At 41.3% G+C, this 15,547-nt stretch overlaps 2 protein-coding genes across 3 annotated transcripts in view; both read right to left on the bottom strand.

Moving 5' to 3' along the window:
• Positions 1-2,746, bottom strand: part of LOC121878631 (SKI family transcriptional corepressor 2-like) — a 41,530-nt gene extending 38,784 nt beyond the window's left edge. The window contains exon 1 of the mRNA XM_042384956.1: positions 2,671-2,746. The gene's annotated coding sequence lies outside the window, so the exon portion shown is untranslated. The remainder of the gene's footprint in view (positions 1-2,670) is intronic.
• A 7,728-nt stretch (positions 2,747-10,474) lies between these two features.
• Positions 10,475-14,922, bottom strand: LOC121878640. Of its 2 annotated transcripts, none has more exons than XR_006091195.1 (3): positions 14,810-14,922; positions 13,897-14,021; positions 10,475-12,294 (listed from the first exon to the last, which is right to left on the bottom strand). XR_006091195.1 is itself a non-coding variant. In XM_042384967.1 (3 exons), exons 1-3 carry the CDS (start codon positions 14,832-14,834, stop codon positions 11,369-11,371), a joined length of 1,047 nt encoding a protein of 348 aa, XP_042240901.1. In that variant the 5' UTR covers positions 14,835-14,922; the 3' UTR covers positions 10,475-11,368. The 2 variants fall into 2 exon arrangements, 1 of the variants encoding a protein (XP_042240901.1); XM_042384967.1 differs by having other exon boundaries at positions 10,475-12,265.
• Positions 14,923-15,547: the final 625 nt, after the last annotated feature.

Here is a 15,547-nt window from a genome sequence, read left to right as displayed (position 1 = left end):
GAAGTACTAGTAGCACCCTTTCCCCTCACCAGCAGTACCTTACCGTACCACAATACCACCACAGGACATACCACTACCACTAGACATACCACTACACCATACCATCACCACACTCCCACACAGAGCTAGACCTACAGGCATTCCAGCACCACATTCTACCACACTAAGCTACTCAACCACAGCACCACATTCTACCACACTGAACTGCTAAAACCACAACACTACATAATTGGAATCTACCACATTCTACCACACTAAATTACTCAACCACATCATCACACAAGATCAGCACTACAATCTACCACACTAAAAAAAAACTTTAATACAACACTACCAGGGAATAGCTCTCTACCACATCGTCATTACAATCTACCACATACCAAACTACTTCTACCACACTACCATGCAATACCAATCTACCACAGGTATACAAGAACTACCTACACTAATGTACCTGTGCTAAAGGGGTGTAATGATTAAGTATGAACTAGTGTGAATTAGACTAAGTAAATATGATGTCTGTATGAGTTATAATGAGTTAGTATGATTTAGATTAATCCTGAATCAGTATGAATAAGTATAGAATTGATTTAGATTAAGCATGAATCCTGAATGAGTAAGTGTGAATCGGTGAGAGTTAGACTGAGTTAGTATGACGTGTTGATCAATTAGACTGAGGTAATATGAATCGGTAGTGAGGCAGACTTGATTCACTGACGACTCCACACACACTTTAGACTGAGTTAGTATGAATAATCACAACAAGTCTTCCATGAGTTAATCAATATGAGTTGCTTCGTGTCATATGAGCAAAATGACACACATGATAAGATACTCTTCTGTTTATTTCTGTCATGTCATCAATGTGTCATATGGAATGGCACTGTCACCGTCACAACATTGTCAATAAGCGCGGGAGATGTTGCTACTCTTCCATGTTGTTACCTGATTAATTAACCTCATTATTGACCAGACAGGTAAATTTAACATAGTGGTTTTTAATTAGATTTTTTTTTCACTTATTAATGACATTATAATACGCTTCTACATCAGTCCTTACTGCCAAACTGATGGATGTTGTTCGTGCGTGAGGGATAGGTATTTTCTTTCTTCACTACGACTGAACATTGTTAATCACCCGGTGTTATTTTGGTATGTTAGATCACCTGGGGATTAATTACCCTAGCATAACACACCTGATGATTAAACCAAACCCCTTAACGCAATCTAGTTTCATTTTAGGTTTAGTTCGGTTTGTTTATGTTTGGTTAATTTAAGTTAGGTTAAATTAGGTTAGGATAAGTTAGGTTAGTTTATATTATGTAATGTTAGGTTAGGTTAGACTATGTTAGGTTAGTATTAGATTAGTTTAACGTTAGGGTGGTTAATCTTAAGGTAAAATAAACTGGTGAGGTTACAGTATTTTTGCGCTGACGTAAAAGGTATGAAAATTACTGTAATCTACCTGTATCCGTTGCCTCTTAACACCTGTGCACAATACTCTTACTAATACTGACCAATTATGCGATCGGATTCCAATTTCGGCTTTTCATTTCCCCAAACAAATATGAATTTTTTTTAATTTTTTAATTTATGAAAATATGATTGGAAGTTTTATTTAACTATTTTAAAACTTTGTGATTTAATTGTTTGTTTTCACATGTGTGTTTTGTAAATATATAAACTTTACAGGTGTGTTGTAAATAAGTAATGAATCCTCGACATAGCAGGTGTGTTGACAGTACGTAAAGCAATGCGGGTGTATTGTAAATATAAAGTCAAGGCAGGTATGTTAAGAGTTAAATATACGTATCACAGGTATGATATCGATATGTAAACAAGACAGGTGTGTTTTCACGATTTAAGTGCAGGCAGGTGTAGGAGCGATAAGCCGCGGCACGGATGAGGGAGAGGGGAAACATCCGGTGGTGAAGTGAACCCAAATTTCGAACTTCTGAACCCTGAATTAAAGGTTTATTTAAGGGGGCGATACTATTTTTTGAGAGCGTGTGCGTGTAGGCCTACGTGTGTGTGTGTGGGTAAGGGTGATGTTTACATTGTGTGTTTAGGCCTAAAAATCAGATGCGAGTCACCACTGATTGTCTGAACTGTTGACAAATAGATGCAATTTTATTTTAATTATTTTTACATGCTTTTAAAGTAATTTTTTTGTTTGTATCTTGACAGGAATGATTTTTGGGTCAATAAACACACACACACACACACACACACACACACACACACACACACGTTCCAAAACAATAACACCACCATCGCGTCGCATTTAACCCCTGATAAACCCCGTTAACATACTTACGACCGTCGTATACGCATTCGTAAAGTTTTTATTGTAAACTTTACGAAATTCGACGATATATTTTAGAATTATTTGATCACTGATATTTAATTAAGAAAATTGGTCATATAAGCTATAATAATACTCGATTTTTTTGTTCTTATAATTAACGATAATAAACTTTTCAATGTTTTTGGGTTTAAAATTTTTTACGGTGAATTTTTTTTCTATTTCATATTTTTTTTCAATAAGGCAATAGTAAAAAAAATGAATAAATATTAATAACACTTTAGAATTTTCCTTTCGTATATTAATAAAAAAATCGAATCAAACTTCCACAATCTGGTCGTGAATTTCCAAATGGTCAGTCGTACCTGCGGTGTATGGTGTGGTCGTGAGGTGCAGGTAGCGATGTGTGTGTGTCCCTCGTCTCCACACGTTCCACTTCCGTCTGAGGGGACAGCAGGTGCACAACTGTCGGCTGATTTGTTGTCGTAACTACAGCTTCCGTCCTGACACATATCGACACAGGCAGCCAATCATTGAACGTGTATTATCCTTGGCTACACCTCCCTCATAACATAATGCAAAGCTCTCCCCTCACTCTGACGTAACTCTCCCCGGGCGGCCAATCAGCTCTCGGTTTTTCGCCACCTAGCTCCACCCACTACGTGACGTCATTATCCCCTCGAACCAATCGCCACCCTAGAATTGCAAGAAACTCCTCCCACCGATAAAGTTTAATGGAAAATGGAGCTGACTCCGCCTACGATTGCAGTGTCCGGATGTCCTAATTCAGTTACAGGAGCCTGTTTGTATTTTAGTGATTAACATAACGAATCTGAGAGATACACACATTGATTCGCATGCCAATTATGGAGTATTGGACTCGCAAACGGGCCCTGCCATGAGATTTTGTTGCAAGTCAATGTCACTTCATTAGGAGAGTACGTATGTTGCAGAATATTGCATCAAGGAGAGAAGGAGAGAGAGAGAGTAAGGGGATGAGAGGGGGAGGGAGGGAGAGAGAGAGTAAGGGGATGAGAGGGGGAAGGAGGAGGGAGGGAGGGGAAATGGACGGAATTGAGCAAATTTGGGTATTAGTATTCAGCAGTAAATACACCAGCTTGATGGTATCGTGCTAATTGTGTTGAATGACTGAGCACGTGTGTGTGTGTTGAGGTATATGTGGCGTGTGTGTGTGTGTGTGTGTGTGTGTGTGTGTGTGTGTGTGTGTGTGTATATTTGTAATATGTGGTGTGTGTGTGTGTGTGTGTGTGTGTGTGTGTGTGTGTGTGTGTAGTATGTGTATGTGTGTGTGTGTGTGTGTGTGTGTGTGTATGTGTGTGTGTGTGTGTGTGTGTAGGTATGTGTGTGTATATTGGTGTGTGTGTGTGTGTGTGTGTGTTGTCAGGCATGTGTGTGTGTGTGTGTGTGTGTGTTTGTGGTGTATGTGGTGTGTGTGTGTGTGTGTGTGTTTGTGTGTGTGTGTGTTTTGTAGGTATGTGTGTGTGTGGTGTGGTGTGTGTGTGTGTGTGTGTGTGTTTGTGGCATGTGTGTGTGTGTGTGTGTGTGTGTGTGTGTGTGTGTGTGTGTATGTGGTGTGTGTGTGTGTGTGTGTGTGGTGTAGGTATGTGTGTGTGTGTGTGTGTGCATGTGTGTGTGTGTGTGTGTGTGTGTGTGTGTGTGTGTGTGTGTGTGTGTGTGTGTGTGTGTGTTTGTGGTGTGTGTGTGTGTGTGTGTGTGTGTGTGTGTGTGTGTGTGTGTGTGTGTGTGTGTGTGTGTGTGTGTGTTTGTGTGTGTGTGTGTGTGTGTGTGTGTGTTGTGTGTGTATGTGGTGTGTGTGTGTGTGTGTGTGTGTGTGGTATGTGGTATGTGTGTAGGTGTGTGTGTGTGTGTGTGTGTGTGTGTGTGTGTGTGTGTGTGTGTGTGTGTGTGTGTGTTTGTAGGTATGTGGTGTGTGTGTGTGTGTTTGGTATGTGGTGTGTGTGTGTGTGTGTGTGTGTGTGTGTTTGTAGGTATGTGGTATGGTGTGTGTGTGTGTTTGTGGGTATATGGTGTGTGTGTGTGTGTGTGTGTGTGTTTGGTATGTGGTGTGTGTATGTATGTTTGTAGGTATGTGGTGTGTGTGTGTGTGTGTGTTTGTAGGTATGTGGTGTGTGTGTGTGTGTTTGTAGGTATGTGGTGTGTGTGTGTGAGTGTGTACAGTAAAAGTAGTATGTACAATACATTACATACATGTTCTTGTACTCGACTAAAACAGACCCAGATTAAACCACAAATATGAATAAATAAACCAAAAATGACAAACACAAATAAAACAAATAAAACAAAACCATACAAGAGCTGTAGATCGACATAAACATTAACGTAAACCTAACCTAACCATCACCTGTATATTATTGTAACGTGTGTGTGTGTATATAAACTAACAGTCAACATACACAAGACATACACACAAACACGATATATAGATATAAACATTTATTATAGTCATAAACAGTCATATAAACACTAGATTTATATTAACATTAATAAAAACGGTAAGACAGACGTACTTATTATTACTAGTATAAACATTAGCATAAACATACATGAACGTACACACATATATAAACATACACACATACATAAACATACATGAACGTACATAACATTCTTTTTCGTGGAGTTTTATTCAAATTAACATAAATTATCCTATTGTGATTACAATAAATTAACACCAGAGAGAGAGAGAGAGAACAATTAAGTAAACTAATGATGCGCTTCAATTGAAAATAAGAAACGTAGGAGTTACTGAGAAGATAATTAGATACAGAGAGAGAGACAGACAAGACAGAGAGCGAGAGACAGAGAGCGAGAGACAGAGACACAATGAGAAAAAGAGAGCGAGAGAGAAAGAAAGATAGACTGACAAAGAGAAAGAGACACAGACAGACAGACAGACAAAGATAATCATAATAACACGAGAAAAGAACGATTTGTGAATGAGTGATAAAGAACGATGGAAAACTGAATAATGTGGGAGTTGGTATAAAGTAATTAGAGGGTGAGATGAAGAGAAATAATTATGTAGTTACTGTAGCTGAGAGATAATGAAGGAAGTAGTGGTAAGAGATACTGGGGTAGGTGGTACTGGTGAGAGGTACTGGGGGAGGAGGTACTGGTGAGAGGTACTGGTGTGGAGGTACTGGGGAGAGTGCTGGTGAGATATTGGGGTGGGAGGTGCTGGTGGGGAGTGCTGGGGGAGGAGTGCTGGTGGGGAGGTGGGAGGAGTGCAATTACGTTGAGTGCTGGGGAGTACTGGGTGAGGGGGACTGGTGAGAGGTACTGGGGGAGGAGGTACTGGCGAGAGGTATTGGTGAGAGGTACTGGGGGAGGAGGTACTGGTGAGAGATACTGGTGAAAGGTACTGGTGAGAGATATTGGAGGAGGTGGTAATGGACCTGTAAGTGTGTGTGTGTGTGTGTGTGTAACCAAGTCTCGTATCACCTGAAGATTCACCTGACTTACCTCTGTTAATTTATTTCACCTGAAGATTAACTACCGTAACGCTACCTGGGGAGAGAGGGGGGGGGGCGATTGATGTAGGTCTGGTTAGTTTTAGGTTAGGTTAGATTAGGTTTAGTTAGGTTAGTTTAATCTTCAGGTGAAATAAATTTGGGGTCGATTCTTCGGGTGATCCCAAGTCTCCTCATTTCTGAAATTGGTGACCGTAATATTGTGTCCGGTCTTGTTGCTTAAAGTTCTCACCTATAGACTGAGTTCATGAAGAATAGTTACTGTAGTTATATCTGACAGTCTTCTTATTATCGATGTTTGTAACAGTTGTAAACAATGACTGGTTAAAATCAAAGTAAACCGGTTATGTATCGGTACTCCAAGTTGGTGGTGGTAGTGGTGGTGGTAGTAGTGATGGTGGTAGCAGCAGTGGTGGTAGTAGTGATGGTGGTAGCAGCAGCAGTGGTGGTGGTAGCAGTAGTGGTAATGGAGGTTAATGGTGGTGGTGAGTCCATAGCCTTCACCACCTACCGTTGGAGGTCTCTCACACACGCCCGCCACAGTAACCCTCATCGATTGTGTGGCGGGACACGGCTCTAGCGGGTTTCTCTCAACGTCAGGTTATATACGCCCCAAACCCACACTCCTGAGGAAGGGACGTTGTTCTCTCGCCTGCTGCTGCTGCTTTATGGGGACCTCTCGTTTTGTAAATGTTAATTAACTCGTTAGTCGATTAGCCAGTGTTAAATGCTTTCGTCGCCAGGTGTTAAATGCTTTCGTCGCCAGGTGTTAAACCAGTACACCTGATATTTTGTACGCGTTTAAGGTCAGGAGTTCAAAGTTGGCATGGAATATATTTTTACACACACACACACACACACACACACACACAGAATCACCGTCTCCATAACTTTCAAGCTCTTGGTAAAGTTGCAGATTTTGACTGATTCTGACTGTGAGAAGTCTGATTTATACTGACGAGGTAATCCATCAGTTCCTCAACATAGTTCTTCAAACAGACAGTGAGACATTGTACGCGTGTGGCTAATGACAAGACATTATGGTGCATTCAGGAACTTATCTAATGCTCTTGATGATACTAAATATAGGAAAAAAAATACAAATTTAAGGTATAAATTCATGAACAAAATGGAAGGAAATTAATAGATTTATATTGTAAGTTCAAACACATAAGAGGTCTTACTAATACTGAAAAATCTATTACAATAAAAAGCTTTTTATTTTTATGATAAATTTACTCTAAAATCTATAATTATTTTAAAGTTCTCATGATACATATCTCTTCAAGTTACATAGGATGATGAGTAATGCTTTGTGTGTCTCTACAACCACAGTTCACATTCTCATACGTTACTTTATATTCACTAAAACACACTGTAACTCCCTGAGGGTAATATAGAGAACATGTGAACTCATATATTGTGAAACTGTGGAATAAAATAATTAATATTTCAGTATTTAAAAGGTTGATACACGTCCACCTGCCGACGTCCAGGTGATTAATTATATATTTTCTAAAAGAGTTTCCTTGGGGGATGAATTTATTTTTAGAAGAATGTATTTATTAGACAATATTTATACCCTTATTTGACATAATATTTATACATACAGGGTGTCCATAAATGATTGCCCTGATAAAAACATGAGAGCATAGTGGTTTTAGGGTAATCATTTATGGACACCCTGTAGAATAATTTAATAAATGGTGAAAAATGTGCCGAGATAATAGTATAAATAAATTGGTTATTGATTGTGTTATTGATTGTGTTTTATCCAGTCGTTTGTATTCTTAAGTTCCCGGATTGTAGGAAGAGTGTGTGGAGGACAATTGGATGATGTTAGTTCGTACAATTTAATATGCAAGATAATTAATTGTTCTTATTTATTAACTTAACAACCTCAGTGTGAATTATTGTATTTAATCCTTGTTGTTTATTAGATGGGGAGATAAGGAGATAATTTTAATACGTGTAGGTGTTTGATATTGAAGATGATTCTATACCTGACTCGTGTCCCTGGGAAGACTAAATCACACTTCAAGTTTATGTTACTTACCTCACCTATATTAGTCATTTTGTTAATAGGTTGCATTTTTTCTCTACATGTTACCATAGTATTGTCTTGGTATTATCATTAACACCTATGTTAGGTTGGGATAGGAAAGTTATTTTGGTTAATTTTGTGAGTAATGAATATAATGTAGCAGTAAGCAAAGAGATGTGTTTGTGATTTTATGTAATTTAAATGCAAGATGCAATTTTATGTAAGGGGATACTTGTTTAGTCGACTCGTTTTATTCTAAGTTGATTTATTGATATTATTTTCATTGTTTACTAAATTCTATCCATAACGAAGAGTTTTATAAAGTCTATCATAAAACTCCGTTTTTTGTTACCGAAAAGAATTTATAATAGAAAACGTAATAATTTATGATGAACTAATATATTTATTTGGTTTTGTCTTTTGTCGTTAAATGAGTCAACGAACTAGTTACTGTTGATTTATAATTGCATAGTAATTAAATTTGTGAAAATGCGTGGGAGGTTGGGTGGGGGAAACGAGGAAAACAGTCAGTCATTTGGATTTTTGAGATAACTGAATTCATCTAAACACTGTAGTATCTGAGAATGTCGTTCCACCATACTGTAGTAATAGTCGGTAGATGAAGAAAGGCACAAAAAACTAGAATGTTATAGCGTAAGAGTTAACGGGATATAACAGAGCCGACAACTAAGCCCGTTTTTATCAGCGGGAAAGCTATGGACTTTTAACTTCTCATGATAACTTTTAATCTTCAGCGTGCGGAGGCCGAGTGAAAACAAGTCTCGCCTCTTATCCTATTTGTCGGTGGTTAGTGTCCAGGGCATCCCCCGTGTATTTTACAACTTAGGAAGTGTAGGCGGCGGAGTGTAGGATATCGGCCATGCTGCCTCCTTGTGTACCGAAGGCTTAGTATACCGGAAAATGTGACCCACTTTCTTTTGTCCTGCGGTAGTAAATGTGTTCCGAATACGCCTTTGCTGAGTTTGTCGATAGTCTTTAGATAAATTGATAGATTGATAGATAGTTAGATTTTATATAGATAGATATAAAGATTTTAGACAGACAGACATACAGATAACGGTGTAACATTGTCTTGACGTTAACTGGTCCTGACGGCAGCAAGTCCTCACGTAAACAACCTCTGACGTCACAAAACATTGGCTTAGGCTTCTCATGACGTAAATATATACAGGGGTCGAGGTAAACAATGAATGAGGCAAACAGACCATGACGTTGGGGATGAGAGTGAGAATGTAACGTTTACTTGGAAGACGAAAACATACCTGGTAGCGGTTGTGGTGATGGTGGTGGTGGTAGTGATGATGGGAATAATGATCATAATAATAATAATTTTCGGTTTATTGAAAGGGCATGGCAGTCGGAAGGCTGGAAATATACAGTTGCATAATTGGGGAATGGGTCACTTGATTGACAAATAATATACAAATAACATAAGTGATATAAATATGATATATAATGACGAAGTGGGGAGAAGGTTATACTACAGGGCATTTCAACATAGTGACAGTGAAAAAAGATAAGATTGACTAGGAGTGAATACACTGGTTGATTACAAGTTATTGATAATTTTTACAATGGTTGAGACTGGGCTGTTCTTATCGCGATCAGTACGTGCTCGTATGGGCTGGAAGCGGTTGTGGTGTCGAACAGGAATTCTCGGACGAGGGATCTCGGGTGGTAGTAGGAGCCGGTGTCGAGGATGGTGCAGAAGTTTCTCACCAAATTTGCAAATAAGGTCCTGTTGATGGTCAGAGAGAGCCGAGAGGGTCAGTGTGTTGAGCGCTTCTTGATATGTGGAGTAGGAAGGGGGGAGAATAATCTTGCCTGCCTTTTTTTTGCACTTTTTATAGGGGTTTACGCTGTGTGGCATTTAGGGAGGAAGACCAGGTAGGAGAGGCATAGGTGAGCTCGGGAAGTATGAATGTTGAGTAAACACTCAGGAGCTCGGGCGCAGGAACTCCGGGGGGGGACTTGAGTCGGCGGAGGAAGTGGAGACGGAAACTGAAGGATTTGACAGCTTCACTGACGTGTGTTTTCCAATTTAGTTTGTTGTGTATGGTGACGCCAAGAAGCTGAGTGGAGTCTACAACCTGGAGTGTGTTGGGGACCTAAAGTAATGGAAGGAGGTGGGATAACGTTGGAGAAGAGGTTGATGTGCATAACCATGGTCTTGGTATGGTTGATGGTGACGTGTTTGTTGGTGGCCCAATTTTGGAGACTGTTCAATAAATCCTGAAGGCAGTATAGTCGGGAGCAGAGTTGTTGACACTGATCCCAAAGGTGGAGTCGTCGACATATTTCCAGCGAGCGGGGGTTTCTCTTAGGGCATCATTGATAAGCATAAGGAAGCAGAGCGGTCCCATCTTGGTGCCTTGGGGGACGCCACAGGTGAGTGACTGAAAAGTGGAGACAGCCCCTCGGAAGCGTACAGCTTGGCGTCGGTCACTGGGGAAGTTTGTGAGCTACGGCAGAAGACGTCTTCGAAACCTGGTGGTGGTGGTGATGGTGGTGGGGGTGATGGTGGTGGGGGTGATGGTGGTAGTGATAGTGGTGGTGGTAGTTGTTGTGATTGTACAGTTACAGTTCATTATGTGATGTGTGGTGGTGGGTGGCAGTGTATGGAGGTGGGTGGCAGTGTGTATGGTGGTGGTGGGTGATAGTGCATGTGGCGTACTGTACAGCAAGGTGAAACGACAATATTATCAACGTAACTTCCGTCTCCCCCATCCCCCATCACTATCGCCACTACAAGGCACCGAACATAATGAAACTTTTCTATTTTGCAAGAATTAATTAAATTGTTTTCTTTACATACAATAATCATAGTTATACATATACCAGGATAAGACCTCATATCTATCAGCTGGATTTTAACTGCAGCCTTACAAAATGTGAAGACGGCAGCGCTACCAACAGACCGCCGAGTGTACGTAGAGATGAATTATTTAGCCTTAATCACGTATCTCTCTAACTTGTCAGTAAGGTGTGGCATATAGTAAGGATATGTGTATTACGTCACTGCAGATCCTCATTATATAGACAGACAGATACATAGATACACGTCTGAGGATGTGCTACCTGGCAAGTACAGGTGATCTCATAGTGTTATCCTCAACAAACAACAACACTGGAATAATCAACTAAGTATAGACAGGAGCCTAAATATAATTACTGTAATGGTAAAAATATTCTGTAACCTGTCATTGATGTATTTGTACTATACTAAAACTAAAAAATACAGTTATGGGTTAAGTGAGCAATGAGGAGAAGTGTAACAGGTAATTGTATATATAATGTTACATAAGATCAGATCACCTATAATTTATCATTTGAATCATCTAATAATCTAGATTAACCTTGAATTAACTTAAGTTTCCTCACTGATTATATCTTAATTCTTTTCCATTCAGCCAAGGTGATTCTTTGTTAACCCTTTGAGTCCTGGAGAGCTAAATCATCGTCCTCAAATACTCTTGTGAGACTCGTTCAGTGTTCATAGTCTGTCTCTCCAACTTCATTATCGTCTTCCACCATCAGCTTTAACTTGAGTCGGAATCTCTTGTCGACCTCCATCAGCGCCATGGTGACAGGACGCATGACTCGGTTTTGTTTGGCGAACCTCAGGATGGCACTCTCGCTAGGTAAAGCCAGTTCGACCGTCGCTTCCTGCATGCTCTCCTGCCTTGTATAATCTGGAGTCAGAGGGAGTGCAAAAGTAGCTGACTGGAATTCTTTAGGGGGGGAAGGAGGGACGGGAAGACAGGGGGAGGAGGAGAAGGTGTTGTTTTTTGATACAAGGTGCCTCTTAGGGGATAGTCTTGGGTCTCTATTGGAAACAGACGGGGCAAAGGGGAGTGAGTGCTTAGGTTTTGAGATGGGAAAGCGAGGCCTAGGCGAACGAAGGTCATCGGTCTTGTAAGTAGGAAGTCGGGATGTGGCTTTCGGTAAGCTGTTGAATGGGCTGGATTTTTGAGGCTGTGAGTGGTAATTTTGCCGTAAATATGACGATTCACTTTTAAGAGGAAGTTGGAATGCTGGATGATGAGGTGTAATGGCGTCCAGGTAATCGTAAGGATCGTCTGGTTCTATGTAATTATGTTCAGGGGCTGCAGGAACTATCTGGGATGGTAGATTGTACGATATCTCATTGCTTGGATTGGCAAACTGGTCGTATTTATAGACTAGATGATTCTGATCAGATTTTACGTTACAAGTCATCTGCTTGAAGGTGGAGGTGTTTCTTCTATCCTGTTTTGGTAAAGTCTGCAGGCGAGGTGGAGGTAACGGCTTGGGGCTGGAAGCTGCTGAGACCGAGAGGGAGGCTGCTGAGACCGAGAGGGAGGATGGAGTCACGCCCTTCTTCCTCTTTTTGGAACGACGTGACTGAAAGGGTCGAAACACACTCACCTCAGCTAGAACAAGACATATTTTGTAGATAAATAATTGTCCCTCGGAGGGGGGGGGGTGTTATATCAGGGCTCTGAAGATGGCTCGACACTGCTCTTAGAATCCCCGTGTGTGTGTGTGTGTGTGTGTGTGTGTGTGTGTGTTAATAAAGAAGACGTTTGTCGTGTGTCTACGAAAAAAAAAATGACCCCAGGCTTGTGGGGGAAGAGTGTACCTCCTCAACACACATGAAATTTTGTATTTGTTCAGTTTGAAAATTTCAATGTCAGCATAGCATTGATTTCTAGGTACCAGGATTCATTACAAACGACTTTTACACACACACACACACACACACACACACAGAGGTTTCCCTCTCCCAAGGAAAACATGTTTGTGTCACTCGTAAAGCCCTGATATGATCCCCCTCCTCCCCTCCTGCCCTCCCCCCTCCTGCCTCCCCTCCCCCCCTCCTGCCCTCCCCTCCTGCCCCTCCCCTCTGCCCCTCCCCTCCTGCCCCCTCCTGCCTCTCCTGCCCCCTCCCCCCTCCTGCCCCTCCCTCCTGCGCCCCTCCCTCCCCTCCTGCCTCTCCCTCTCCTGCCCCTCCTCTCCTGCCCTCTTCCCTGCCCCTCTCCCCACCTCCCCTCCCCTGCCCCTCTCCTCTCATGCCCCTCTCCCCACCTCCCCCTCCCCCCAAAAAAAGAGACGAGACAAGAAGACCTATTACATAAAACACTTCAGAATGTTACTGTGTTTACTTCGCCATCATTATCTGTATACTCCTTACCTCACCCTCTCTCGGTAGTCGTTGTGGAAATGGTGAAGAAAACTAGATAAGTGTGAGAGATGATAAAGATTACGTTAATATTGCTCTGTAGTGTAATTCTAATACATTTATCTCATCTCATGTATGGATGAACGTTAATCTATGCCGTCAAAAATATACATATCAAGGTGTAAGGGTTGGGGAGTTTTCATTGATGTCGAGGAATAGATAACCAGCATCTTTGAAGTTAACATAGACTGAGGTATAGGGGAGGAAGCGAAAGAGCTTTAGATGTACAGTAGCTAAAACAACTATCTGTGCAGGTGGGGGTTCGATATGCTCCGAAATTTTACGTGTGACTTAGTGACAGCCCTCATATATCAAAAGTTATCGTCCATGGTCTCATAATGTTTCCCACAAAGTATGCACATATAGTTGTTTTAGTTACTGAACACTCGCTATAGAAATTATCTAAAAGGAGCGGTCCAATGAATTTCAAAATGTACACCCGCTCTTCCCGTTGGCTCGGTAGCGTTGTCAAAAATCCTTCGACTTTTGTCACGTTTAGCAAAACAAGAAAATTTCCAGATATTTTTTGTAGCTAGTGTACATATTAATCTTGTTGGAAAAGAAAAAAATGACCATCAATCTTGGGATCGTAGAACCGTAGAATACCAAATCTAACCTAACCTTATTTAACCTAACCAACCCCTGATCTGACTTAACCTATTCATGATCTAATCAATGTTAAACCTGATCTGATCTACCCTACCCTACCCTACCCTACCCTACTCACCCCACCGGACCAAACCAAACCTAACTTAACCTCACCAACCCCAAACCCAGTGGAATTTGACTTTACCATTTGGTTACTTCGCTTGGGTGCGGTGTTGACCTTGATGAAGCGGCAGTAACAATATATCAGGTAGGCAAGGAGTACTATAATCACCAGGCCGCATACAACTGTCGATACGTAAGCCCAGTTTTCTGTAGGACGGACATAATATTAGAAGATATATATGGTGGTCTTAATTCCTCTCTCTACTTAAATATATATGTGTGTGTGTCTTCGTCTTCTTGAATTGCTTTTCCTTCATTTACTCTTTTTCTCTCTCTCTCTCAAATATATATATATAATCACGTATTATACATGATCCATTCAATGTATAAACAAGATTGCAATTAAGATTATTAGATAGATGGATGGAGTCAGTCAGTCAGTCTTTGGGTGTGATACGGGTGTTACAGGGTGCTAGGGGGTGTGATACGGGTGTTACAGGGTGCTAGGGGGTGTGATACGGGTGTTACAGGGTGCTAGGGGGTGTGATACGGGTGTTACAGGGTGCTAGGGGTGTGATACGGGTGTTACAGGGTGCTAGGGGGTGATGGGTGTTACAGGGTGCCAGGACAGTTATGGGTGTTACAGGGTGCTAGGGGTGTGATACACAGGGTGCTAGGGTGGGTGTTATACGAGGGGTTGATACAGGTGTTACAGGTGCTATACGGTGTGATACAGGTGTGGGTGCTAGGGGGTGTGATACGGGTGCTAGGGGTGTGGTGTTATACGGGTGTTACAGGGTGCTAGGGGGTGTGATACGGGTGTTACAGGGTGCTAGGGGGTGTGATACGGGTGTTACAGGGTGCTAGGGGGTGTGATACGGGTGTTACAGGGTGCCAGGGGGGGGTGTCAGAAGGCATTAGAGGGTGTCAGAGGGCGCCTGAAGGTGTCATAAGGTGGTAAAGTGTGAGCTTCAAAACGAGAGAATTATATTTACCCTTAAACCAATTCTGTTTATCCATGATTCCTTCGAGTAGTTCTGTATAGGTTGTGATGTGGTGTTTTTATCGAAGCACTTGACTCCCTTGCAGTTTATAGGTTCTTTCCATCATGCTAGCGTAGGTGATACTGTCGGAGGAGGAAGGCGGCGACGGGGAGGAGCCAGAGGTGTTTGTTCCGGTGTTTTGGGTGAGTTATCATACATCAGGAAGAGAGAGGAAATGGATAGAGATATAGCTACTTCCATATAATAAGGCTGATGTAACTTTACTTCTGGGATGATATTTTCAACCTTATAGTCTTTGAAGGTGATATGAAGATATATTCTTTTTATGTATATTTTGTTACCGTGTGCGTGTTGTTTCGTGTGTGTGTGTGTGTGTGTGTGTGTGTGTGTGTGTGTGTGTGTGTTGTTCGTGACTTCCGAGGTAAATATGGGCTGTTTTTTTGTGTTTTTTTTTACCATTTCGGAAAAGATTGTTGTTTTTATTCTTAGTAGTTTCTACAGTGTGAATCAGATTACCCATTTAGTCTCTATTGTTCTTGTATCACATTACCCAGCATCAGTCATCAGTAACTCGTCCCTCCCCCTAATAATTGATTCAATGCTGTATTCTCCATTCAATCCACACACTAGAGAGTACTTGTCATTTTTCGGCCTCTTATATGTATTCAGTCAAGTCCTAATGGAAAATATTTACTAAATTCGCTAAAAAAAAAATGCCTAGCTATCAGT

This window comes from Homarus americanus, unplaced genomic scaffold (assembly GCF_018991925.1).
Source record: "Homarus americanus isolate GMGI-L3 unplaced genomic scaffold, GMGI_Hamer_2.0 scaffold44246, whole genome shotgun sequence".
Taxonomy (NCBI): domain Eukaryota; kingdom Metazoa; phylum Arthropoda; class Malacostraca; order Decapoda; family Nephropidae; genus Homarus; species Homarus americanus.
Note: the sequence above shows the minus strand (reverse complement) of the source record. Positions and strands in the feature narration are given on the sequence as shown.

Excerpts from the sequence above, each read along its gene's own strand:
- LOC121878640 (XM_042384967.1), bottom strand. The coding sequence starts at position 14,834 with ATGGATAAACAGAATTGGTTTAAGG. Across the intron at positions 14,022-14,809 it reads TAAACAGAATTGGTTTAAGG|AAAACTGGGCTTACGTATCG; the intron begins GTAAATATAATT and ends TCCGTCCTACAG. Across the intron at positions 12,266-13,896 it reads CCAAGCGAAGTAACCAAATG|TCACGTCGTTCCAAAAAGAG; the intron begins GTAAAGTCAAAT and ends CGACCCTTTCAG.